Here is a 27284-nt window from a genome sequence, read left to right on the forward strand (position 1 = left end):
AGAAATCTACGTACAAATAATATATGAATTAGATACCAGGTGCCCCCTCCAAAATGTTTTGCAGTTACTGGATACCTTATTTATGTTAAAGTTGTAAAGGTAAGGAAAAGCACATGAGTGTGGATGAACAGTATGAGGAGAGTGCTAATTGTAAGTGGAACATCTGTAGAGCAAAGAAGAGTGTTTTGTGTGTGAGAGGAATGAAATGAGAGCAGTTTGGAATGTATAAATGGAATGCAATCTCAAGAGTCTCTCCATTTGATACATCTGCATCTGGTCCAGTCAGATGTGAGAAGTTTCCATCATGTTGCAAGAGAGGTGTAAATCACTTCTTCTGTTGGCTCCTGATATGGAATGATAGAAGTAGGTATTTCATGCAGTTAATCTTCATAGTGATCATTGAGAATCGGTTCTCTCCTTTGGGGATAAGATAAATTTTGTTTTTGTATTTCTAAAAATCAGTGTATTGTCTCAGCTTTCCTGCTATCTTCTTCGTCGGGTTATACTGTTGAGTGACACTTGTTATTCTTGATGGGCAGGTAGTATTTCTATAAATTTGGGCATGTAAGAGATCTTTCTATGAACCATCATACCGCAGTTTGGGTTCAGAAATCATCCACGGGATGCCTGCGGTAAGCAGCTCAAGGTAAACCAGACAAAAAAAAAAAAAAAAAAAAAAAGGAATGATATGCATCTATGAACAAGCTTTACACTACTAATGATTTTTATTATCTGCAAAATGTATTATGTTTGTATGCATAACTTTAATGTTGCGTGATGAGTGGGTTGCCATCACCTAGTTTCTTTCATGTTTGTTCAGGAAACAATATTATGTTCTTATCCAGTGACAATCAGACGCATTTAACTCACAACATAAGGCGTGTTTTGTCGCTACCTCTCATTTGAAAACCTTTCATTTCCCTTCATCCTTTCATAATTTCTCCTTCCTAGACAACTTCATTGCTCTTATGGATGAGAGTATACCTTAGTATATTCCTATATCCCTTAGTCTCTTCGTGAGCTTGTCATTATATGTATGGTTTATGATTTATGAAACCGTGAAGCATCAGACTCGCCTGTTGAGCTTCTGTCGTTGGATCGTGATTGGTTACCTATATGAATAGGACACTTTCTGCAGATTGATAGATTGTTTGATTTATTGGAGAAAAAAAAAAAAAAAAAAAATGCGCCGCAACATCGCGATATGGCGCCTAAAAGAGGGAACGCTTGGTCCAAGGAGCCGACGCCAACGGGCACCGAACCTTTCGCTTCCAGTGATAGGCGAGCCATCAAAAAGTGGCTCTGCTGACTACACTTGAATCCCTGTTACCACAAAATCCCACGGCGGGGACTTACCTGAAGAAGTTTGAATAGTATTCATTGCACATTAATAAGTATACATATTTATTTTATCATGGGCATAGTACCTGATACAAAGACTATAAAAGAGTTAATTAGGTTTTTTACCTGTTGGTTCGACGTGCTCGCCGTCAGGTGGAGCAGGTGCGTTTGTTGAGGTAAGGTGCAACATGACAGGGCAGACAGGCAACAGCGGACTGGACTAGCAGTGCCGTGGAGTACGATTACGCTTGGCGTTGGCTGTAGTGACGAAAACACTCCAGACAACTGACATATTACAAGAAACTGTGTCAAGACCCTTTCGACGAGAGATGAATGTCCTGAGTGCGAGACGGAAAGCAATACCAAACTCCAGACAAGTGTGGCCTTGGCAAACCCGCATGATTTGTTAGTAGCTCAGCAGGTATGTTCACTAGCGTCAAACATCACTTCACAAAATAATTTTTGAGTCCTTGGCCGCTGTGCATTGTTGATCATATCGATTATTAATATTTTTACTATTATTTTGTTAAGGAGTAACGAAAAACAAAATCCTATTCACTTCAAGAAATGAACCACGCTGTCTGGCGGGAAAAATTTCGACCTGTACCTCATGGCTAGTTTGCTTTTATTTGTTTGTTTATTAATGTATACCTATCTATTCTGTGTCTCCAAACTCTGTACAAACAGCCTCGCGTGGCCATAGCAGTATGGGCATGCAAACGTATAGCGAGGGAGATAACAGAGAATCCTTGGAATAGTGAGGCCTTTGCAACGTAACTCATGGGGGCCCCAGTTTTAATATACTCGTTGGAAAATGTCATTAAGGATTTTTACCACCTATGTTCATCTTATCATAATCGTAGCCGAACTTAAGAACTGAGTGAAAGGTACTCCATGTGTGAGCATGCTATGCCAGTGTGCGGTGTGTGGGCGGACTTAAAGTGCCGTTTCGTGTCTCGAGCGTGTCTGTAGTGCCCCTTTCTTCTTTTCATACAATAAACGTGTGTCTCGTTAACCCACGCGTGTTATTACCACCGTGAAACTTGGTCGCCTGAGTCTTGTGGCTGCATAGGGCTCGCGTCTTCACCACCACCACCACTCGTAATTCTCAGTGTTCAGGTTACGCCGGCCCCCTCTGCCTGCTGATGTAGACACAACAGACGGCTGATGCCACAATCGGGATCACGAGAGCTCGTTACTGCTACTGATCTCCCTAAATCATGCATATGTTTAAAACATCAAGAACAGGTATGATAATTCAAGCTTTCATTTCATTCATATTTGTAATTCTTTTCTTTTCATCATTATCGTTATTATAAATCTTCAGTGGCACACATAATTCGGCTCCCGGTTGCAAGTATTTCCTTCGTAATTTCAAACATAACACTGATAATCTCCATCGTATTTTTAATATCAAGTAATTGTTTCATGTATAGTAAAGGTGAATGAAGTATAATTTATTACGGCTCGGCGAAGTGGTCACAGCGGTGCAGAGTTTGACATGAGCTGAGAGGGAACAGGGAAGCCTCTCAAGCCCCACCAGTGATGAAGGTCCTGACTGTGAGTGGCGTGTTACTTTTGATCACCTCATCACTGGCGTCCAGGGGAGACAATTCCAATGAGTACAATGGCTGCTACCATATTTGTCACTTCAACAACTGCACCTCAAGTAAGTATAGGGACTTGTTTTGTGGTTCAAGTAGCTGGGGTGTTACTTGATATTGGGAATTTTGCTTAAGACTGGTTTGGTTATTAATTAGGCTCCTTGCGTGGCCATGCTATTTCATCTTCCTCCAGACTTCCTCACCTGAGCCTCCATTTCTGGAAAGCTTAGTAAGGTTTGGGAGGAAAAGTAGAACACTGATAGAAAGTTGCCACTTCTCCATTAAGACTAATCGCTTCTGTATTCTTTGACAATTGCGATAACTATCTAGGGTCTGTTTTCTCCTTAACCAATATGAGTAGTAAAATTGTAATTTGATACAGTACTTTAATATTCTGGTAGATCCTCAAGTTTTGTATGATACGTTAATTTATCTTTATCTGTTTTCCTTTTGCATGATAAGCTGAAGAATGCAGGATCTTATGATGGGAAAGTTAATGCTTACTAACACTAACCAGGGTGTTGCTTCACTGCCACGGATCTAACTTAAGTCCTGCTAATGGCCAAATGTCAGTATCAGTTATGTAACTGTGAGGAACATTGGAAAATTAGATGTAGCAGAATGTTATAGCCTCCTAATGTTAACCAAAGGAGCTTCAACTCTGCAGGCCTTGAAATTGATGCTAATTACCCGTAACATAATGATGATTAATGTCAGAGCTAGTGTGCCGGCTTACCAGGTCACATATTAGAGAAACTCCACCATGATGTACTAGAAATAAGACAAAGTGAGATCTAAGATTAGAGGACAGTCAGACCAATGTGTTGTGTATTGTACTTACAGAAGAATTGAGCATTTTTATGTATCTAAAAGAATAAGGATAATTATCCTCTTATTTGTCATGTAGTCTCCTAATTGTCACATATTTACAGTCTCTTCACTACCACATATGGACTCCCAATAGCTATGTGGTCTCATAACAGCTACATATAGTTTCATAACTACTGTGTTCTGACTAATAATGATCAAGCTCCTCTAACCTGTTGTATGCATTTCTCAAACTGCCATGTACAGGCCCCTATCATACATTGGCTCCTTAATGCTTTCGTTTATATTAAATCTTTCCAATAAACCTAATGATGGTTAATGTATTGCATGTTGATGCAATAAATGTATTCATCATTAACCTTTCCATGATTTAGTTTACTTACCTAAATAATTGCTCTCCTTAATTAGGCTTGCTATAACTTTTTTATTTTTTTATTTATTTACTTATTTTTTTCTACAATACATTGTATAAGTATTGTATGCTGTTATCTTAGTAAGAACATTTTTCTGCAGATATGGGTATTGCAACTTACAAATCATCACAGAGTCTAAGTGAAAGAATACTTCAGTGGAATTGTGATGATGAGTGCAAATACTACTGCATGTGGCGCACCACACAAATATTCATGGACAAGGGCTTGGATGTGCCCCAATTTTTTGGCAAGGTAAGAATTATGTTAAGTATATTTTGATTAGTTATAATGTTGAGAGGAAATGTGATGAAATGGTAATGCAACAATCACTGGTTGATGTAAGACAATAATTCATTAATAATTTTTAGGTTGTTAGTGACATATCTGCACAGATTTCTAATGTATCTCATAATTTAAGGTTAAGTGATCATGAATTCTACTCAACTGGTTATCATTATTATTTCTCCCCATGGACCAAAGTATACACACAGGTAAAGGAAACCTAATCAACCAAACTAATCTCATAGATTCGTATATAATTGGTACACTCAACTTATGACTGATGCTAAACACTTGATTATTCAAGTACTCAGGAAGTTGTTTCAACTCTTTCATTGTGGTATGCAACAATTCACAGCACTAAAAGTGATGTATGTTTTTTTTTATATATTTTTAGTAATTTATTTATTTATTTTTTTCTTTATTATGTATGAGGGGCACTGGCCATGAAAAAAAAAAAAAAAGGCTCACTGAGATGCTGGTCCCCGAACAGGATCCAAAGTAGTAGTAAAAAATTGGTGGATAAATGTCATGAAACCTCCCTTTTGAAGGAGTTCAAATCATGGGAAGATGGAAATACAGAAGCAGCCAGGAAGTTCCAGAGTTTACCAGTGAAAGGGATGAATGATTGAGAATACTGGTTACATTTTGCAGTAGAGAGGTGGACAGAATAGGGTTGAGAGAAAGAAGAAAGTCTTGTGCAGCAAGGCTATGGGAAAAGGGGATGCATGCAGTTAGTAAGATCAGAAGAGCAGTTAGCATGAAAATAGTGATAGAAGATAGCAAGAGATGCAACATTGTGACAATGAGAAAGAGGCTGAAGACAGTCAGAGGAGAGGAGTTGATGAGATGAAAAGCCTTTGATTCCACCCTGTCTAGAAGAGTGGTATGAGTGGAATACCCCCAGATATGTGAACCATACTCCATACATGGATGGATAAGGCCCTTGTACAGAGTTAGCAGCTGGAAGGGTGAGAAAAACTGGCAGAGACGTCTCAGAATGCCTAACTTCATAGTAGCTGTTTTAGCTAGAGATGAGATGTGAAGTTTCCAGTTTAGATTATAGGTAAAGGACAGACCAAGGATGTTCAGTGTAGAAGAGGGGGACAGTTGAGTGTCAATGAAGAAGAGGGAATAGTTGTCTGGAAGGTTGTGTTGAGTTGATAGATGGAGAAATTGAGTTTTCGAGGCATTGAACAATACTAAGTTTGCTCTGCCCCAATCAGAAATTTTAAGAGAGATCAGAAGTCAGGCATTCTGTGGCTTCCCTGCATGAACTGTTTACTTCCTGAAGGGTTGGACATCTGTGAAAAGACGTGGAAAAGTGCAGGTTGGTATCATCCGTGTAGGAGTGGATAGGACAAGAAGTTTGGTTTAGATCATTGATAAATAATAGGAAGAGAGTGAGTGACAGGACAGAACCCTGAGGAACACCACTGTTAATAGATTTAGGAAAAGATCAATGACTGTCTATCACAGCAGCAATAGCAATGTGTGCAGCAGTTTTCTTCCAGCACTGCTGAACACTTACCAACTTACTTGTTATATAGAGTGAAGTTGGAGCAACTTGCTGAACCTGTTAGCTCATCTTGAATGTAAGGTTGAGTTGAGTAGTAAAGTTGGATGAAGTAGAGGTGAAGTGACTGAGCTGGACGATCAGTTTATCCTCATAGTGTTGGTAGCTGTAGCTGTCCCTCATAAGGAACCAACAGGAAAAATTTTATAAAGTATTCATCATGAAATTTGCTCAACTTCAGTAATTCATACTTTCATTTGCAATGGCATACATAGCTTGCAGCTGTCAGGGATATTCTTGAATGGATTCTTATTAAGTAGGATTTTGTCCAAGTGTTTAACTCTATTTTCATTATGCCTTTATCAGATTTTTCATCCATGAAAAATACAATTTTTCATCTGCATTCATGCACCTACAAAATAATTTGCAGTGGCCCTTTGCACGGGTGTGGGGAATGCAAGAACCAGCATCGGTTTTCTTCTCTGTCCTGAATCTGTTGGCTCATGCTATCAACCTTCATTGGTTCAGGAAAACGGTTCCATCAGTTGCTCCACTGTACAAGATGTGGATTTTTCATGCTGTGGTAAGTATGAACATGATCATCAGTTGAGTTGTACTTGTTTTCTGGCTTATCAGTTACTTTTATGATCTTTTACTATTATTTCTGCATACACAGCTTGCTGTCTTCTGTCTTCTCTTCACTTATTCCACTAGATGTAGATTTGTTGTTAGGTCCCCCATCAAAAAATTCCATAACACATAACACATAGTCACAGTTATGTTATATTACACCTGTATGTTGTGGGTACTGTTGGTGTCTCACCTGGCTGGCAGAGAAGTGTCCTTCAGCAAGAGAGGTAGCGGCTCATTCTCTTCTTTCACTACAATAAACACTTTGATGAGTTTGGTTAAAAAAAAAGGCTATTTATTGTCTAACACAAGGATATGGTGATACTTAGTTTTTTTTTGTAAGAAGGTCACTGGCCAAGGGATACAAAACTAGAGGAAAAAAATCCTACTTAGCTGCCAGTCCCAAAAGAAACATCAAAAGAATCATTGAAAATTGAAGGATAAGTCTATTGAAACCTCTCTCTTTAGAGTCCATGTCATAAGAAGGAGGAAATAGGAGTTCCAGAGTTTACCAGAAAAAGGGATGAATGATTGAGAATACTGGTTAATTCTTGCATTAAAGAAGTGGACAGAATACAGATGAGAGAAAGAAGAGTCTTGTGCAATGAGGCTGTGGGAGGAGGGGAGGCATGCAGTTAGCAAGATCAGAAGAACAGTTAACATGAAAATAGTGGTAGAAGATAGCAAGAGATTCACCATCGTGGTGATGAGAAAGAGGCTGAAGACAGTTAGAGGAGAGGAATTGATAAGACAAAAAGCTTTTGATTCCACCTTGTCTAAAATAGCTGTATGAGTGGGACCTCCCCCACTCCCACCTACATGTGAAGCATACTCCATATACGGGCAGATAAGGCCCCTGTACAGAGTTAGCAGCTGTGGGGGCTGAGGAAAACTGGCGGAGATGACTCAGAACACCTAACCTCATAGAAGCTGTTTTAGCTAGAGATGAGATGTGAAGTTTCCAGTTAAGATTATAAGTAAAGGACAGACCAAGGATGTTCAGTGTAGAAGAGGAGGGACAGTTGAATATCTGGAAGGTTGTGTTGAGTTGATAGATGGAGGAATTGGGTTTTTGAGGCATTGAACAATACTAAGTTTGTTCTGCCCCAATCAGAAATTTTAGATCAGAAGTCAGGCATTCTGTGGCTTCCTTGTGTGTATTGTTTACTTCTGGAAGGGTTGGACGTCTAGGAAAAGAAGTGGAAAAGTGAAGGAGTGGATAGGACAAGAAGTTTGTTTAGATCATTGATGAATAGTAGAAAGAGAGTTGGTGACAGGACAGAACCCTGAGGAACACCACCGTTAATAGATTTAGGAGAACAGGGATCATCTACCACAGCACCAATAGAACAGTCAGAAAGGAAACTTGAGATGAAGTTAGAGAAAAGGATACAAGTCATAGGAGGGTAGTTTGGAAATCAAAGCTTTGTGCCACACTCTATCAAAAGCTTTTGATACATGTAAGGCAACAGCAAAAGTGTCACCAAACCCTCTAAAAGAGGATGACCAAGAATGAGTAAGGAAAGCCAGATCACCAGTAGAGTGGCCTTGACGGAATCCATACTGCTGATCAGATAGAAGGTTGTGAAGTGATAGATGTTTAAGAATCTTCCTGTTGAGGATAGATCCAAAAACTTGAGATAGGCAAGAAATTAAAGCAGTAGGATGGTAGTTTGAGGGATTGGAACGGTCACCTTTTTTTGAGACAGGCTGAATGTAGGCAAACTTCCAGCAAGAAGGAAAGGTAGATGTTGATAAATAGAGTTGAAAGAGTTTGACTAGGCAAGGTGCAAGCATGGAGGCACGGTTTTGGACAACAGTAGGAAGGACCCCATCAGGCCCATATGCCTCTCAAGGATTTAGGTCAGCGTGGGCATGGAAAACTTCATTGCAAAGGATTTTAATGGGTAGCATGAAGTAGTCAGAGGGTGGAGGAGAAGGAGAAAGAAGCCCTGAACTATCCAAGGTAGTTTTTAGCAAAGGACTGAGTAAAGAGTTCAGCTTAGAAATAGATGAGATGGCAGTGGTGCCATCAGGTTGAAATAAGGGAGGGAAAGATGAAGAAGCAAAGTTATTGGAGATGTTTTTTGGCTAGGTGCTAGAAGTCGTGAGGGGAGTTAGATCTTGAAAGATTTTGACACTCCATTAATGAAAGAGTTTTGGCTAGTTGGAGAACAGACTTGGCATGATTCCAGGCAGAAAGATGAAGCGCATGAGATTCAGGTAATGGAAGGCTTAAGTACCATTTGTGTGCACTTAAACAAGAGGCCATACTGGCTGGGGATGAGGTAAGTAATATAACATTGAGAAGCAAGTGACCAAAATATTAGACAGCATCAATACTACTATCAGTATTTTACTGGAAGGATGCTTAACTGTGTAAATCCAATATGAATTATACAATGGGAGATGGTGTTAAATTGCAACCTCAGTAATCTGCAGTATTGGTTGTATGATCCAGCTGTATATTTTTCACGTCTTTGCTGCTACGTGCTGCTGGAAGGATTGATTGTCCCACACTCACTGTACGTTTACTAATTTACCTTAAAAAAAGAGCACAAACTGATTGCATCCACATAGATAAGTTCATGGGCTTGCAGTTTCAATGAAAATTTACCAGCACATCAGCTGGTTTTTGTCTAGGATGTTGCTGACTGTGAGTGGCCTTTATCCAATGAGTTTGGCTTAGAAGATCATTGATGAATAATAGGAAGAGTGGATAGCAGGACAGAACCCTGAGGAATGACACTGTAAATAGATTTAGAACAGGAACCATGTACCGCAGCAGCAATAGAATAGTCAGAAAAGTAACTTGAGATGAAGTTACAGAAAGAACAGAAGCCACTGGAGAGCAGTTTGGAAATTGAAGCTTTGTGCTAGACTTTACCAAATTCTTTTTTGATATATTTCAGGAAAATTCCTTAAAGTGTAAAATATATCTGCAACATCATCTTTGTGTGTGGTGCAATTGCAGGTGCAGATATTAATTTAATAACAAATGTCTTGTTTAACAACCATGGATACAGATTGAGATATTAAAAGCTATGCTAATGTTCCATGGATTTACTACTGTTGAACTGGGCAAAAGCATGAAAGAAAAAGGAAATCCCCTCATCCTGTTCAAGAATTCAAACACAAGGCATTGCAGTTATGAGTTGAATTGCCTGCATATTTGTGCTCTGTTTACTTTTTTCATTATATATATATATATATATATATATATATATATATATATATATATATATATATATATATATATATATATATATATATATATATATATATATATATATATATATTTTCTCTCCTCTCTATTTTATTTTGTTTTTGTTCTATTCACAAAAAGATCATACTTCTCAGGTATGCTGCTTTACTTGGCTTATGACTATAATCTGTTAAAGAAATTCAATCAGAAGCAAAAAATGTTTTTTATTCTCAGAAAACGGATTTAAAAATGCATTTAAAAAATATTTGTTTCACTTAAAAGTGCCGTAAAATGCATTTAAACTTCCATTAAATGTCTTACTTGACATAAGACATTTTAATAATTAGATACTTAAGAAATCTTTCTTACATTTCACTAACATTTTTAGACCAACAGTTGTGTGAATTTCATACCATATATATGAATATGTTTTTTTTTTTTTTTTTTCAGATATGCATCAATGCTTGGGTGTGGTCAGTTGTGTTTCATGCCCGAGATACTCCATGGACAGAACGTCTTGACTATTTTTGTGCTTTCTCCATGGTTCTCTTCTCCCTGTTTGGCCTCATTGTCAGGTATGTGTGAAGGGATGGGAATTGGATGTTCATGGTTCTCTTTGATAAGTATTTTGCAATACCATTAATACGTTAGCCTAAAATAAGTTGATTGCCAAAGGCCAGTTGGCTTATATACTGTAGATCCTAAGTTTTTAAGATTTGCCATCTTCCATTGTCATATAGAAATACTGTATTTCCCACCATATAAGGTGCCATTTTTTTTTTTTTTTTTTTATAATCTAAAAATCATCCAGCATCTTATTCTTATACCCCGATGGTTAGGTTTGGGAAGGCGTATGGGTTATGGTTACCAGTACTAGAATAACACCTAAACACCACTGTTTAACCCCAGAATGAAATATATATGTTTATATATTATTAAATAATGATTAAAAATAAAAATAGTGCAAAAAATTACTAGATATTTATTAGGAACCAAAATAATGCTAAAACATAAAAGCTGATTGGTGTAACTCTGAAGCACTTAACTCGATGGTCTTACCTTATGTGAGTAAAATTCATGGTAAATTTATTAAGATAATGAATAGCTTTATGCTAAAGTCATAGCCATAATTTGTATGAAGAAAGTGGCATTAGTTGGTTACACTTTGTGCACTTACCATGAAACATAGTTGCATGAACAACCTTAACATGCGCAGCGAGTGTTTTGTTTACCATTTCAAGTTGATAGCTGTCAAGTAATGAATTTTCGGGATTTGAAGATTAAGAAAATTTGACTTCATTTTATAGTATTTTAATCTCATTGTGATTGATTATTAAAATATTATCAGTTCATCTCACAATATGTTTTGCATAAGTTGTTCAGTAGGGAAATATCCAGTAGCCTGATTGAGGGGTGAGCTATAATGAAGTTCAGGGAAAAGTGGGGCTTATTTTACTTTTTTCTAAATATCCCTTGCAAAATTATAGGTGTGTTTTATGCTCCAGTGCATCTTATATGGCGGGAAATACAGTATATCCAGTCTCCCATTGAAACTAGATTATCTAATATCTGTGCATCTACTACTGTCTTACTAAATTTAATCCACTAAACAATCCTATTTTAAACAAATATTTGCCCATATATTTTAAATTTGATTAATGTTGTATAACATTTGTAGGGTTCTAACTTAATCCATGTTTAAGAGAACCTAATGTATATCTGTGTTGAACACTTGCCCCATTTTAAATACTCCTATCATAATCACAACTCACCCTAAGCCTTTCTGATTCATAGAGTTTGAGATGTTTTAACCTATCCTGGTAAGATACATTTTTCAGTCTCAGGATCATCTTGGTCATTCTTATTTGCCTATTTACATCCATTCTGTGTAACAAGGAGATCAGCATGATTTAAGTTCTGCCTAACTAAAGCTAAGTATAACTTTAAAATCACATTGCAGGTGTATTACTTATGCTCCATTTAATTAAACAAAGAAATCTGTTTGCTGTATTGCAAGCACAGATGCACTGTTTTTTTAGATTGGAGATTAGAAAATATTATTACTCCAAAATATCTTTATGAAATCAATCTAGCTATACCCTGTTATGTATACAGTAGAACCTCAGTTACTGAACGCCTCCCTTTTCAAACAAATTGGTTTTCAAACAAAGTTTTGAACTCAGTTTCTTCTGTTGCTGTACCATAATTTGGTTCTTGAACAAAGTTACTTGATTTCAAATACTAAAAGACAAAGCAAAAGCTGCTGTTTATTACTAATTTTTAGTTTCTATAAATATTTGCTTCATTTTTATGTATATGGAGGAGAGACAGTGGGTAAGACAGTAATTCAGTCTTTGAAATAAGTTAAATGTGATCCTGTTGAAGAGCCTTGATGAGGTAAACAGTTTTTGGCATTCAGGAATAATCCCAAGCCACCTGTGGCTCTCTTGATGACCCACAACACCATCACTACTACACAACTGCATTTTCCCAGTATCCAGTAGCTTTTCTCAGCAGCAAGATGTGTAAGTGTTATGATTATATGTATGATCACCTTCAGTTTGGCAATAAGTGGATTACTTCTGTGTCACTCTGTAAGGCTTCCCTCACTAGATTGGTGACAAAGAGAATACCTGCACGGTCTAAATAATATCTTCTGATAAGTTCCATGTCACTAGGTTCATTCATTAAATCATTTCTGGATAAATAATTTCCGAGCTGGACATGATGTGGAGCAGCCATCTTGGCTGAGGGAACATCTGTCGCAAGCCACTAAGACAGGGTGGACTCATGTCCAGGAACAGATTAATCCATTTTATGTTAATTCCAATGAGGAAAATAGTTTTGGTTTCAGAATGTTTAGGATTTTGATCAACTTTCAGGAATGAATTAAGTTGGAGGTTCCACTATATTATTGTTATACTATCTTTCTCTGATTGTGTCCAATCTTGCCTTGAAGGAGTATATAATTCATGACATCTTATCTTGATTTAAAGGTGGTCTCAGCCAGATATAACAATATAGAATAGGAGATAATTACATAAACTAATGATTATGATCAGCTTTATTAAGTGTAAACATTATACAAATTCAGATCAGTAATAAAAAGGAAACCTGTATGGAAGAAAATGCATTTTAAAGTAATTTTCCAAATAGAATAGAAAGTCAAAATTTTTGAACAAATATTTGGTGACATGTGAGTTGCCCATATTTATGACATAAATCTGCATTTCTGATTTTTCAGTAACTGTCAAGACTTTGAATAAAGTAACCCTTTATAAATTAGATAATCTAATACATCAGCTCAGATCCAGAATACAGTTGTAGATCAGAGATTTCTAGAATTTAGAAATTTACCTGTTGGGAGCTAAAATGAGATGTATTTTTAATTAGAGATTTGTGAGGCTTCCTCCTTCATTTTTGTGAATGTATAGTACTTGACAAAAGTCTGCAGACTTAGGTAAAGAGAACAGTATTGTTGTGGTAAGTTGACAAAGAAGTATGTAGTGGCTACATGACAACAGTAACTAAATATTGGTATAGTATGCAGTATGGTACTGCTTAAGAGCTGTGTGAGATCTCATTCTCTAATAAGGTAGAGATCTGCATAGCTATATGGTTGATAAAATGATCACCATTGGCTCTTAAAGGTGTCACAAATCCTTACGTTATTTGTGTGTGTCAGAGGCCTGTCATGGGTGATGAAGTCCTTGCCATCTTACTCATGGTGTGTCTGGATGTCAAAAGCCATGGTTGAAAATTTTTGGCTTTGCTTCTAGGACATTGATTTGTTTCACTTCAACCAGTTCTAAGTTATCCTTTCTTGAGGGACAAAGTTGTTACACTTTACTGGCCACACAGTTAGGGATGTATGGTGTTCAGGTACTGATTGATTTAATTTGACGAACACTATCTGTAGTCAAGGAAAAAGAAAATCTGCTCTAGCAGTTCAAACAATCGCTTTAAAGTAACATTTATAGAGTCGTCTACATGATAACCTACTGTCTTTTCAAGTCATCTATATGAATATTATTCTCTTTTGCTGGAGCCTCAAGCCAGTTGGTGCATATCTTTATGTGCTATTGGTTGTGGACAGTATGATTTATAGTATGGTTATTTCTGAACAGTGGAAAAGTGTTAAAAAAACTGAATTAGAGAATCTGTTGACTTGTTTTGATCTATGCATTATTTTTACAGGTTACTTGGTCCTCGTCGAGCAATCTTAAGGGATATTGTTGCTGCAGGTGGAGTTTTCTTCTTCACTTACCATGTTTGGTATTTAAGTAAAGGAAGATTTGATTATGGATACAATATGAAAGTCAATTTATTAGTAGGTAAGAACTATTAGGTATCATTTCCTAAAGAAATAATTGGGTAACAAGGCTTTATTTAAAAATGCTTACAGACATGTACAATTGTGTAAAAAAGATCTAGCAAAATATTTATCAAGAGAAGAGGAGATAAGGATGTGCAATAATACAGTGGCACTTTTATACCAATACTAGTAAGGAATGAACATTAACCCGTTTTATTTTCATTATCTGATAATGAATACATGATGTATTACCTATATTATTAACTTTTCTGTAACAACCTGAGATCACTAAAAGGCCATCCTATAATAACCTGATACTGTAAACTTTCAGATATAACAACCTGGTCTTTCTTCCAATTAGTTTGCTAAATTTTAGGTTTCAATGTACTACAACTAGCTAAAAACACTTTGTTTGCTCAGAGGTACAAGTCTCACTTAGCAGAATGAGGTTCACACTGCATTCACAATACTGTATAATTATGAACAATATTATATAATTATAAAAATATACTATAGTTTTTTAAGTATATATACTGTAAATTATTATTTCTACTGAGAAACTTCTGATCAGTTTCATACAGGCATTGCATTTCAGGTGTATTAAATGGCTTTGGATGGGTTGGATGGTCTCTGCCACGAATGAAAAGCAGACCATATGTCCAATGGTGCATCTACACAGTAGTATTTGCAATGGCATCCATGCTGCTGGAGCTTTGGGATTTTCCTCCATTATTGTGGACATTTGATGCTCATGCACTGTGGCACTTTGTTACTGCACCTCTTCCTTTCATGTGGTACAGGTAAGCTTATGTTTAGTGTAGTGTTTTCATGAAAAGAAAATGGAGCATGAAATTAATGCACAGGTGATCAGGTAGAGTATGAGAATCGTCAGCTTCTTGCACTGTAAGCAAAATACATATGCAGTACATTAGATCTTCAAGCTTCAAGAAAATTATCTGGTGCTACTTATGGGAGGCAGTATTGTACAAAACAGGTAAGAAAAGGGAGAATAGAAGTAAAACTTGTAATGTTGAGTGGCAGCATCTGTATAAAGTGGGAGACAGGTTGACTGAATCTAGTTAGGAAAAGCAGCTTAGGATGTGTGCACAGAGAAAACAGGTTTGCCCACACTGGCAACCGGTGCTAACCCGTGCCAAGAATTAAACCATATAAACAAGTGTAGGCATGCACAGAGGAAGCAGGTTCAAGCGTGTCAGCGCCGGCAGCCTGCTACAACCCGCTTTCCTCGGATCATTCTTACCTGCTCAACCCGTGCAGATGGACACTACTGAATGGAGAGCAGGATGGATGTTGAGCTAATATGAGTAATATGAAATTGATTTTAGTATCAGAATTTAGCTCACCTGATAGTAATGACAAGTCTTTCTTCAGGTTGAATGGGTTGCTGGTGCCAGTTATACCATGTCTTCACAAGACAATGTTCAACTTTCTTGAGAATGTAGTTGAATGTCTCTTGTGTCATCCTTGTGTATTAAAAAAGTCTTACTTTTTCCCTTTTCAGATCACTGAAAAGATCATGTTATTTTCCAAACTCATCTCTCTTGTAGTTTATTTCATGTACTGTGGTTCTTTTTCTCTTGACTTTTGTATGAGCACTATCAAGCAGCATGAAGTCATCATCAGACAATGAGCTCAACATCTTGTATACCTGGCGGATTGCTACTGATGACAGATACTGCCTCTGTCTGTGTTGCTCACTGAGAGGGTCAGAATTGGTTACCCGTGTCCTTTGTGAACACCTTATTGCACTGGTTTCTAGTGCCAACCCACGCCAGTAACCTGCTTTCTTTGTGCACACACTTTTAGGTTCCATGTGCAGGCAAAGAATGAGTAGACTATAGCTTCAAATAATAATAAGATACATATATTGTAATTTCCTATCACCTGATGTGCATACTTGCACTTGATGAAATTTTTCCTGACAACAATTCTTGGATCATACATTCTGAATTGTGGGAGAGGATGAAGAGTTGATAATGTATTAGTCAGGTAGTGGAAAAGCTTGGGAGGCTAATGGATTAGATTTGATGAAGCATGTTAGAGTTGTGAAAGTAATTCAATAGTGAATTAGATTTGATGAAGCAAGTTAAGAGTTGTGAAAGTAATTTATAGTTGAGAGAGGGGAAAAAAAAAAAAAAAAAAAAACCTGCTACTAATGGAGAGGCTGCTATAATGCTCTACAAATTTTAATGTCTTAATGAAAGTGCCTTGCCATTATGGTAAAATTAGTTACTATATTCTTGAAGGTAATATTAAGGGTCAGATGTAATTAGCCAAACCTGTCATATTTAGTTATATGTGTAAAGAATAAGACAGACCCACTTTCTTTGACTTCTGAACACAGTGTGAATCACTGAAGGAAATCTTTCATAATCAATTATATAACAATGAACATTTTCTTAAAATAGTTCTGCAAAATGTCAAATACTTTCAGTAATTTAATTATCAAAAATTTTTCAATTTCAAATTTTTTTTTTTAACAAGATTTAAAAAAAACATACAGTTTTAGATATTTCTTCTTTCATAAACAGGTATTTCTGTTTTCAGAAATAGTTTCTGTATAGGGGTATTGCAGTGTAACAAATTTTTGTGTATTTCCAATACAATTCTCCTCCGCCCATCCCCCACCCACCCATCAATATAGGGATAGGTAAAACAAGTAAAATGATCTTGCCCCTTTACCTGTTTAGACACCTCATCTGTAAGACTGTTCCAGCACCTGCATAATATCATTGTAGCCTTGATGTTCCTTTTTGTAGCTGGCAAGCATGTTAGTAACTCATAGGCATTCTCAAAGCTTGGTTCTGTTATCCTTGCTGTGTGTAAACCTACTTGAATTGACAAAGGTATGGTCGTTATTTGTGGCTTTGCCAAGTTACTATGGCCTGTACAAATTGTAACTACTTACAAAAGATAACCTAGACTATTGTTCTGAAGGAGGCAAGGCATCAAACCAAGGAAAAGAATGAGTTGGTCTAGTAAAGTTGACAGCATGGCAGCAGTGTGCACATCATTATGAAAATACATGGCTTGCCACCCAGATCTAGGAAAACCTGTAACCGTCTCCAGAAGATTTATGTGAGGATTGAAAAGTTCTGTGGGGTGTGCGGTGTGGCAGCAACACAAGTGAGGTGTTTGGTGAAGCCTCTGAGAAAGGGTGGCAAACCACTATTTTCATTCTTATGTTGATGACACAAACACCGCTGTCCCATTATTGACTGCTAGACCAACCAACTCCCTTGGTTTCATGACCTACCCCCTCCACAATAATTATCTAGGATATCTTGTCCATGTAATTTAAATTTGTACATCATACTAAATTGGCAAAACCACAAAGCCCTCTTGTAACTTGATAAATCAAAGTAGGCTCACATGCAGCTAGGTTAACAAAAACAACTTTAATGGATGCCTATGGAAAACTAACAAATGTGCTGGCTATATTGACAGTAGTCCATTCATTCCTAGCTTGCAGCTGTAACTCGAGCTACTTCTATAAAACCTTGTTGCTGATTGGACAGTGGTTCATGTGACTTCTTTGCTGATCGATTGATCTGTGACTCAGTCAGTCTGTTTCTCATTTAGTGCAAATGGCAGCCTCTCCACAGTACAGGTTTCAAATTGCTTCACTGTTCCCTTATCTTGTGCAATACTTCCTTGGTTTCTTGATCCTTAGGCTGAATAATAATTGTAGATTATGAATGTATTAAAACTATTATTAAAACTATGTAATAAAACTAATTTTTGCAAGTTCAAGTGAAGGATGTAGTTGAAATTTCATGTTTATATCACTTGTTCTGTTATGCTTTTAATAGAATTATCATGATACTGTAAATAAAAAGGGTACATGGTAAGAGGAAGTTTTCCCAAATTTGATGCATTATCAGATTCTAGACAAGGCAGAAAGGAAGGAAGATAAGCATTTTTTCCTCTCTCTCCATCCCAAGTTCTTGGTGCAAGACAACAGCATTTGTCATGATGAGGACAAACACATGCCTTAGATACTATTGCCTTCCACCAATACCTCAAGCTAAGAAAGTTGTTTTACCATTTTTCTTTGTCTTACATAAAAGCTGGATAACTTACTTCATCACATACTACTATTTTTATACCTAGTATCATGATAGTTCCATGCAAACAGTAATACCAAGCAAGTGGTATTAATATTTTCAACTCTGTGGCCTTTGACTTAAACTTGCATTATGCATCTCAGTTATTCTCTGATTTTAATTGTTTTAATACATTCATAGTCTTCCATCATTATTCTCTCAAATCATTAAGAAACCAAATAAGTATTACACAAAGGGAGATAGAGGTAAGGAGAGTAAAAAATGTGTGGAGAGGCCAGCATCTATGCTAAGTAAAAGAGAGGCTGACTGAGCCATGGATCAATCTGTATGGGGAGGTCCCATTAGACGAAAAACCAATGATACGAGATGTGTAAATTAAGGACTATTTTCCTTATAAGAGCACAAAAATCTTATGATACAAGTTTCAGTCCAAGGTGAGTAAAATTACAAAGTTGAAAAGATGCACCCTTCTGCTAACACATCCAGACTGTATGGTGAGTTTATGAGTGCTCCAAGTGCACATCCCTCTCTTGTCCCCTACCTACCATACATTCTCCCACCAATCCTCTTTTAAAACTGAACTTGGTGTCTCTCATACTCCTATTCTTATGGTCTTACTGCTCGTTATTATACTCAGAGGTACTCTATCATCATTTTGCTTGCAAGCATATTTACAATACAGTACAAGTACAGTGTACAGTGATTTATGTGTAAGTGATGTCAGTAAATCTGCAATGACACAAAGATAGGTAGATTAATTAGGTCAGAATTGGATGCCATTGCCTTACAGGCAGATTTAGATAGAATGAATGAATGGACAGATAGATGGCAAATGCAATTTAATATCAATAAATGCAAAGTACTTAGCATAGGTAGAGGAAACCCACACAGTAGGTACACATTAAACAACCAAACTCTGGTAGGTACAGGGTACAAGAAAGATTTAGGAGTTATAGTTAGCTCTGAACTCCGCCTAGGGAAACAATGCATAGAAGCCAGAAACAGGGCAAATAGGGTACTAAGATTCATTTTTAGGAATGTTAAAAGTAGAAGACCAGAAGTAATATTAAAGTTATACTTGGCGCTGGTCAGACCTCATCTAGACTTCACTATGCAGTTCTCGTCCCCACATTACAGGAAAGATATAGGTATATTAGAATCAGTACAGAGGAGAATGACTAAAAGGATACAAGGGATGAGGAGTATTCCTTACGAGGCGAGATTGAAGTTGTTAAATTTACATTCTTTAGAAAGACATAGGTTAAGAGGGGACCTGATAGAAGTCTTTAAGTGGTATAAGGGTTATAACAAGGGGGATGTAAGCAAAATTCTTAGGATCAGCAACCAGGGTAGAACAAGAAATAACAGGTTCAAGCTTGAAAAATTTAGGTTTAGTAAGGAGATAGGAAAAAATTTGTTCACAAAATAGAGTGGTAGATGAGTGGAACGGACTCAGTAATCACGTTGTTAGTGCTAGGACACTAGAGAGCTTTAAGAGGTTAGACAGGTTTATGGATGGGGATAATAGATGAAAATAGGTAGGTATATTTCATACAGGGACTGCCACATGTAAAGCCTGGTCACTTCTTGCAGCTTCCCTTATTTCTTATGTTCTTATGTATCAGTGATTGTGTTAGTGTTACTACTGGCATATTCTTTTATTTGCTGTCTTTGGTGTGGTGATGTGTAAGTGACTGATCGCATGGTATTAATTAATTGTGCCTTATTTTGCCTCTCATATGCTAACTGTGCCTCCCAAGTGGCCTGTGAGCTCAGATGCACTAAGTATGCATTGGTGAGTGTTAAGTACATTTGATATGTCCTTAACATTTTAATATGAAATAATGTTCTTTGTATGCTGTTTTCTCTTTTGGGTTGCTTTATCGAGAGTTCTGTGTGTTGTGTTTGGTATCATACATTTTAACTTTAACATGGGTCACAGAACCTAACCCCTTTTTTTTGCCATTAGTCATGTTTTGTAACACAAGAATTCACTATATGAGCAATTCACATGGAACTTAACTGCTCATATTATCAGGACCTCCCTGTAAAGAGATAACAAAAGTTGCTCGGACTCCAATCACAAGCTCCATGCAGGAGCATCAAAGTTGCTGAAACCTCATGCAAGCATTAAAAAAAACTCACGCACATTACCTTCAAGAATAGGCAAATTTTGGCATACGTCTTGGCACTTCAAGTCAAGCACTAACAGATTCCTTACATCAGTCCTCTAGACTATAAGCTTATAATTCATTCTTTAATCCTTGTTTATGTTGGAAATTTGTCATACCTTTCTTGGGTGTTTTAAGGTGCACTTCACACCAGGCAATATATCATGCTTTGGACTCCCAGGCTTTACACATATGTGTAGGTAGGGCTATATTTCACACAACTGTTTGCACAAATGCTGCACTTAAAGCATGAATGCAAAGTACACAGATCATTCATTCACCCAATGAAAAGTTGTGTTGGCAGTCAAAAGGATGTAACAGCAGCTGGGCCCAGACATGGGACAGCTCCTGGTTGAACAAGGATTGTAAGGAAATACCACAGGAGCAGTCCCTCACAGTTTTTCTTGTTAGATAAGTTTTATGAAATACTTAACTTGACAAGTAGTATTGCAGTTGTAATGTTAGGATAACATAGAACCACAATTACAAAGATTAGGGCTCAGAATCCATTCACGGAAAGTTTTGGCTGACTGAGACACTGGTCAGTTGTTAACAATGTGTGGACACATGCATAACCTTTCCTCCACCTTCTTGTCCAGCCTCATTGACATTTAATTTTCTTCATTAAGAGGTGTTGGCACATTCTGTAGTGCACTTTAGATGCCTGGAATCAAGCTAATAGAATAGAGAAAATGTGATTGTGTCTGTGCGCACCATCACTAATACCACTTTCCTCCCTTCTTATGTATACATGAACTCTTAACTTGTTTTATTCAGTTAACTGTATTCAAAACAATGGTCACCACAAGCACACTAGTACAGGGCATGGCCCAATCCCACCTGAATGAAAAGAAATATCAATGATACTAAGCAAGAAAATTGAAGTGAGGGTATATGCACTGTCAGCCAGCCTTTCAAAACTCATGAGTGAATTTTTAACACATTTTGTATTATTACAAGTGCAGTGCTGTCTTAATTGCTGTGTGAAATGCCATCACACACAAGAAAAATTGTGAGGGCTGTCCCAGTTATCTTTGTTTACAACCACTGCCCTTGTCCTTGGTCTGTCACATGCCCCTTGACTTGATCTTTTTTCCTCCCTGCACAAAATTCACATGAGGGGATTTCTAACCCTTATCTTAATGTAATTCAATTTTTACATTTTCTAACATTACAATTTGGGTGTTGTGCAATAGGCCAGAAAAACTGCCAAATTCACCAGCTGACTTAATTTTACACAAAAAACTTGGTATATTGGAAAAAATCTTTGTTATATGTATTATCAAATTGACTAATAAAATATTTGGAACACTTTTAGCCACCATCATCAAGCAGACAGCTTGATGTTGGTGGATTTAGGATGTATCATCATCTTGAGATGAATATTGTTTCTTCTCTGTATAAGTATACTTTTCCCCTTAGTTATCTATTGTCATCCAGTAAACTTACTTCATAGGTTGCTGGGATAAAAAAGATGAAAAGAATGGGAAGAAAATCCTCTGACTAACTGCTCTGACACTTTCATTGCAACTAGTCTGACCTTTTCACTGCAATATGCAACAATTCACAGCACTAAAAGCAATGTATGGAGTTTTTATAAACATCTACAAGAAAGGGCTTGAAAGAATAGATTTTGCAGTTTCTAGCCAGTACAATGTTTGCAGGTGGCTTGGAACAAGAAAAGATGTCTCAGAGTGATTGGTGATTTAGGAAAGATGTGTCAGATAGCAATGAAATCAGGAGGTTACTGAGGGATATTTAGTTCTGCTGTATTATCTCATGTCACCTAATCTGATTATTTTAAATAATCAAAATATAGATAAATTATCCTCAGATACAACTGATTCCATAATAATATTTTTTAATTAACATGAATACATCATTGTTTCAAAAGTAAATTTCATGGTGATATGGTTGACTTTGTCACCATGTCAGGTTGTGAGAGTGCATGGTTAAACGCATCTTTACAGGGATTACCACCTGAACATTTCATTCATGCTTTGTCCATACAACTTGCTAGTGATCTTAGAGGAGTCTGGTTCTGTGGTTCATCATCCAGACAGTCTCTTCCATAGACAAGTGGCTGACTGGTTTGCCATGTCCACACTTTTTCTAAGATTTTCAGATTTCTTAGTGCATTTTAAATGACAATTTTCATTCCATACCTTTTCAGATTTTTGGAGAGCGATTGTTTGTATTTGCTACAAAGATCATCTGGCCCAGCTTATAAGAAGAAAATATAGAATATTTATTTGTGGAATAAATTTATGTTCACATGGTAAGTCTGAAGATGAGAAACTGGTAAGAAAGAAATGTTATCTTGTTGGTATTTCAGTATTCTATTAACAACTTTTCATTGTTGTATTTATACAAGTATATGTACATGTTCCCAAGGAACAATAAGGTTGTTTGCATGACTAAAAGTTTATTTACTAATATGTTAGATTTACTGAATTTTTGTTTTTGAGCACATTGATTTGTTAACTAAATCAGTATATTTCCAGTACAATATTAATGAAGTTAAAAATTATGAAATTTTACTTAAGAATCTAGAATAGATTTTTCCATATTTCCTTCATGTTTTCAAAGCTAAATAAAACTGAACTATCATAGGGCTGACAATTATTGCAGGGAATATAGTTAGTATACATAAAAAAAATAAATAAATAAAAAAAATAATAATAAATAAATAAATAAAATAAAATAAAATAAATAAAAAAATAAAAAAACTTTTAAGGCTCATACTGTAATACATGTTTCAGTATACAATAGGGTATGTGACAATGCACGGTCAATATAATGTACAACTGCAATAACACTAAAATTTTGATAAATATTTCATTGGAATAACAAACCAAAACTGGCATAATGAACTTGCCACTCATGCGAGCACTTAAATTTTAATAAATATTTAATTGGAATAATTAACCAAAATTGGCAAGATGAACTTGCCATTCATGTGAGCACTGAAATTTTAATAAAAATTTAATCACTCACAAGCTGTGTGAGCTGCTTCTCATCTATCTGGCACCTGTCCCTTCTTCCCTATTTTCCTTTCCTCTCCCTTCTTTTGTCTTACCTCAAACCTCTCTCCTTGTTATCTGTTGGAGATAAGGGACTAGGGAGTGATACCTCTCTCTCTCTCTCTCTCTCTCTCTCTCTCTCTCTCTCTCTCTCTCTCTCTCTCTCTCTCTCTCTCTCTCTCTCTCTCTCTCTCATTTATGTTTTGTTCTTTCTCACTCATATATGTAATTCCATTTTCATTCTTAATCAGTCTCATTCTATTTAGCAATCCTTAGGATTATTCCTACTTTGAGAGAGAGAGAGAGAGAGAGAGACTCCAAACTTATGGGGGTTTATTGTATGTACACACGTGATGATGACAGTGGATATATGTGGCTTATACTCGTTAAATCAGCGCAAAGCTTGGGGTGGTAATGCACGAAACTCAGGATGGTAAGAATTTAGGACTAGGTATAAAATTTGGGAGGGTACTGTATACATTTGTTGTGTAATCTCGAATGCATAAGTGCAAATATGCTCATTTTGATGTATTTTTTTAAATTGTGGAATCTATATAATTTTCTGGTTCCCTGGAACCCATTAATTTTTTCCCATAGGAGTCCCCATAACACTACATTGGAATTAATCATTATCCTTGTCGCATACCCTACTATACTTGAATGTGTTCTGATTTTTGAATGAGTGAAGGTGCTCTCTCTGCTTTGAATTCACACTTTTCCTCACTGATTTTTTAGCTCCTATTCCACAAATTACTAAGTGCCCAAACCAAAAAGACTACCAAACCAAAAAAATTAATGTCCTCAAAACATGCCATTGCTTTCTTTTTGTGTGTGATCTAAATAACTCGGTCAGGTTTGTGGATATCTTCACTTTTTTGGTTAGAATAATGTTAAACAGCCTTCAAATCTGGCAACCCTCTCTATTCATTACCTCATGTGGGATTTATACTGCCTATATATCTTGTACCACCAGTGAAATTGATATATTTGTAAATAAACTTGTTAGTTTTTATTGTGTTTCAATTTCCTCATCTTCAATAAGTGACTATCCCGATTATCATGCACAGGATAGTATACTGGGTACAACTTGCCATGAGGGCTACCATAAAAAAGGCTCCACCTGCAGTCCACTGTGATTGGCTGATCAGGTGAAGTGACAATGTGCGCACGCACGCACACACACACACACACACACACACACACACACGAGTGGCAAAAAGGGTGAAATGGAAGTGTGGTGCAGAGGTAAACATTGGCAGTAACATCAACCAGGGAAGATGGCATAAATCCCAATGTTTATGAAGGATTTAAGGAAGAGGATGTCAGCATAGCATGTATGAGTAAATGAATGTGGAAAATTGAAGAAGAGAATGTGGAAATATGAGAAGTACGTAGCTTAGCAGCAATGATAAAGGCATGGAAGGAAGAGAAATGGGTGGTGATAATGTAAAAAAAGATATCCAATGATATAATACAGATGAAGAAGAGGGAGATGGAAAGAGAAGAAAACAATGAACTGAGAGAAGTATAAAAAATAATTGCCCTAAACAAGAAGTACTAGAAAGAAATCAAGAAATTAAAGGAAGAGAACAAAGTTAAAGAAAACTGTACAAGAGAGGTTAAATCTGGAGAAATAAAAGTTAATGACAGGAAGTCAAAAGTTGGAAAGAAGAGAGAATAACAGAAGGTGGACATGATGGAGGGAAGAAAACAGCAACAGGAACACAATAAGGATATGGAAAAGCAAGTGATTAAAATGATAAAGAAAAAAAGTAAACTTGTGAAAGACACTGTACAGAGAAAATGAGTGATGATATTTGGGGTCAAGAACAACCTACCCATGAAAACAGCTAGAGGCAAAGAAATGAAAAGGGCTAAGGAAATTATAGCAGAAGTGGCAGAGAAAGGAGAGGGAATAGTTGAAAAAACTGAAGACATTTACAGGATCAGAAAATATGATGAAAATGAACAAGACCAATGAAAATAAGATTCATGTCACAAACAGTAGCGGAACATGTCTTGCAAAAAAATGGGAAAATTGTCAAAAGTAGAATGAAAGAAATATGGATAAAAAGAGACATGAACAAGGAAAAGATAAATAAACTAAAAGAGTTTAGAGTAGAAACCCAGTCAAAAAATGAGGTGAGAACACAGGAATCACACAGGAAGAGTGAGGAGATTCATTTGAAAGTTGTGGACATGAAAGTGAGGAAATGGTGGTATAAAGATGCCACAGAAGATCATCAAGCAGAAATCTAAAGATTATGTATACAAATGCAGATGGTTTGGTGTTCAACCTATTGGAACTTACAGACTACCTTTGGAATAATAAACTACATGTGGTATGTTTAACAGAAACCAAACTAAAAGAGGACATAAATTTTAAATTTGCATAGGAAGGATATAGCATATGAAAGAGAGACAGAAAAGGAAAGGGAAGAGGAGGAGTGATGACATTGGTAAAAGAGGATATTGTTGTTGAGGAAGTGGAATGGCAGTGGTGGGATGGCAGAAACCTTAAGTGTTGCAATTAAGATCATGCATGGGAGACCAACAAATATAAAATTATGCAATTAGAAACAAGAAAAAGTATAGAGGAAATGATAAAAGAAGAATAACAAAATACTCTTAGTAGGCTACTTAAACACTAAAGGAATGAACTGGGAGGAGATGGAAGTGAAAGAAAATGTTGGGTCATGGAGCAAAGAGCTTATGCAAACCAGGATGGTGAATACAATGAGACAGTGAGTGAATGAGCCTACAAGATGCAGAGAACCATAACAGATGGACTTAGTGTTTACAAAAACTACAGAAAGTAGACCAATTATACATTGTCCAAGTCCAATGTTAAAAAGCAATCATGTTACAACAGAAATAGTACTACAGGAGGAAAAAGTGCTACACAGGAAAGAACAATACAGAAATGGGAGACAGAACTATGCTAAGGCAAACTTTGTAGAGCTTAATAAATTTTATGAAAAATTTAACTGGAAAGAGCTATTTGAAAGCTAAGTAGTGCAAGAAAAATTAGGTATTTTTGAGCAAGTACAGAGGGGGTTCAACAGTTTGTACCAAGTTATGAAGTGGAAATTGGGAAGCATGAATGGTATAATGCCAGTTGTATAGAAGCAAAAAACAAAAAGGACAGGGCATGGAAGAAAATGATGAGACAACTGAATGGAAATATTAGAGAAGAGTACAGAAAGGCAAGGAATGAATAAGGTATATATAGTAAGAAGAGAAGAAAGAAATTTTGAAAATAACACAGTAAGAAAATGCAAGAACCTGAACTCTTCTACAGACATATAAATGTAAAAACGAAACACAGGGATGGCATTAATAAGTTAAGCGGAGAAGGAAGAATTTATTAAACTACTGAGGAGATGAGTGAACTAATATATTAGTTCACAGAGTCTTCAATCTGTGTTTGCAAAGGCACTGAAAGGCACTGAAAGGGTTATCACAGAATGAAGGAATATAGGAGATACAAGTAAAGAGACAAGAAATCTAGAAACTGCTGGAAGAGCTGTAAGTTAGAAAAGCTATGGGACCAGATCAAGTAAATGGAAGGATATTAAAGGAATGCAGAGAACAAATGGAGGAACTAACATAGGATATAGATATAATCAACAGCTTATTGAAAAAAGGACAAGTACAAAGATGGAAAAGAGCTAACATAGTGCCAATATACAAAGGAGGAAATAAAAATGGAACCATTAAATTATAGACCAGTGTCACTAACAAGTATTGTAAGCAAGCTTTGTTAAAGGCAGATGGGTGCAACATTTACAAGGTGAAAAGATAATTAGAGAAAAGCAATTTGGATTCAGGAAAGGGAGATCCTGTGTCACAAATTTACTGAGCTATATGA

At 36.5% G+C, this 27284-nt stretch overlaps 2 protein-coding genes across 7 annotated transcripts in view; one reads left to right on the plus strand and one right to left on the minus strand.

Moving 5' to 3' along the window:
- Positions 1-1607: 1607 nt before the first annotated feature.
- On the plus strand, positions 1608-24423 carry LOC135105772 (post-GPI attachment to proteins factor 3-like). Of its 6 annotated transcripts, XM_064014239.1 has the most exons (9): positions 1608-1762; positions 2454-2589; positions 2778-3010; positions 4287-4438; positions 6412-6564; positions 10267-10391; positions 14014-14150; positions 14727-14931; positions 22564-24423. In XM_064014239.1, the coding sequence occupies exons 3-9, from the start codon at positions 2887-2889 to the stop codon at positions 22631-22633; spliced, it is 966 nt and encodes a 321-aa protein (XP_063870309.1). In that variant the 5' UTR covers positions 1608-1762; positions 2454-2589; positions 2778-2886; the 3' UTR covers positions 22634-24423. The 6 variants fall into 6 exon arrangements, with proteins under 6 accessions (XP_063870309.1, XP_063870312.1, XP_063870311.1 ...); XM_064014242.1 differs by lacking the exon at positions 2454-2589 and having other exon boundaries at positions 2783-3010; XM_064014241.1 differs by lacking the exon at positions 2454-2589 and having other exon boundaries at positions 1611-1762.
- LOC135105771 (cilia- and flagella-associated protein 45-like) overlaps positions 14916-27284 on the minus strand; it is a 100223-nt gene continuing 87854 nt past the window's right edge. The window contains exon 12 of the mRNA XM_064014232.1: positions 14916-15032. The gene's annotated coding sequence lies outside the window, so the exon portion shown is untranslated. The remainder of the gene's footprint in view (positions 15033-27284) is intronic.

This window comes from Scylla paramamosain, chromosome 12 (genome assembly GCF_035594125.1).
Source record: "Scylla paramamosain isolate STU-SP2022 chromosome 12, ASM3559412v1, whole genome shotgun sequence".
NCBI classification, from domain to species: domain Eukaryota; kingdom Metazoa; phylum Arthropoda; class Malacostraca; order Decapoda; family Portunidae; genus Scylla; species Scylla paramamosain.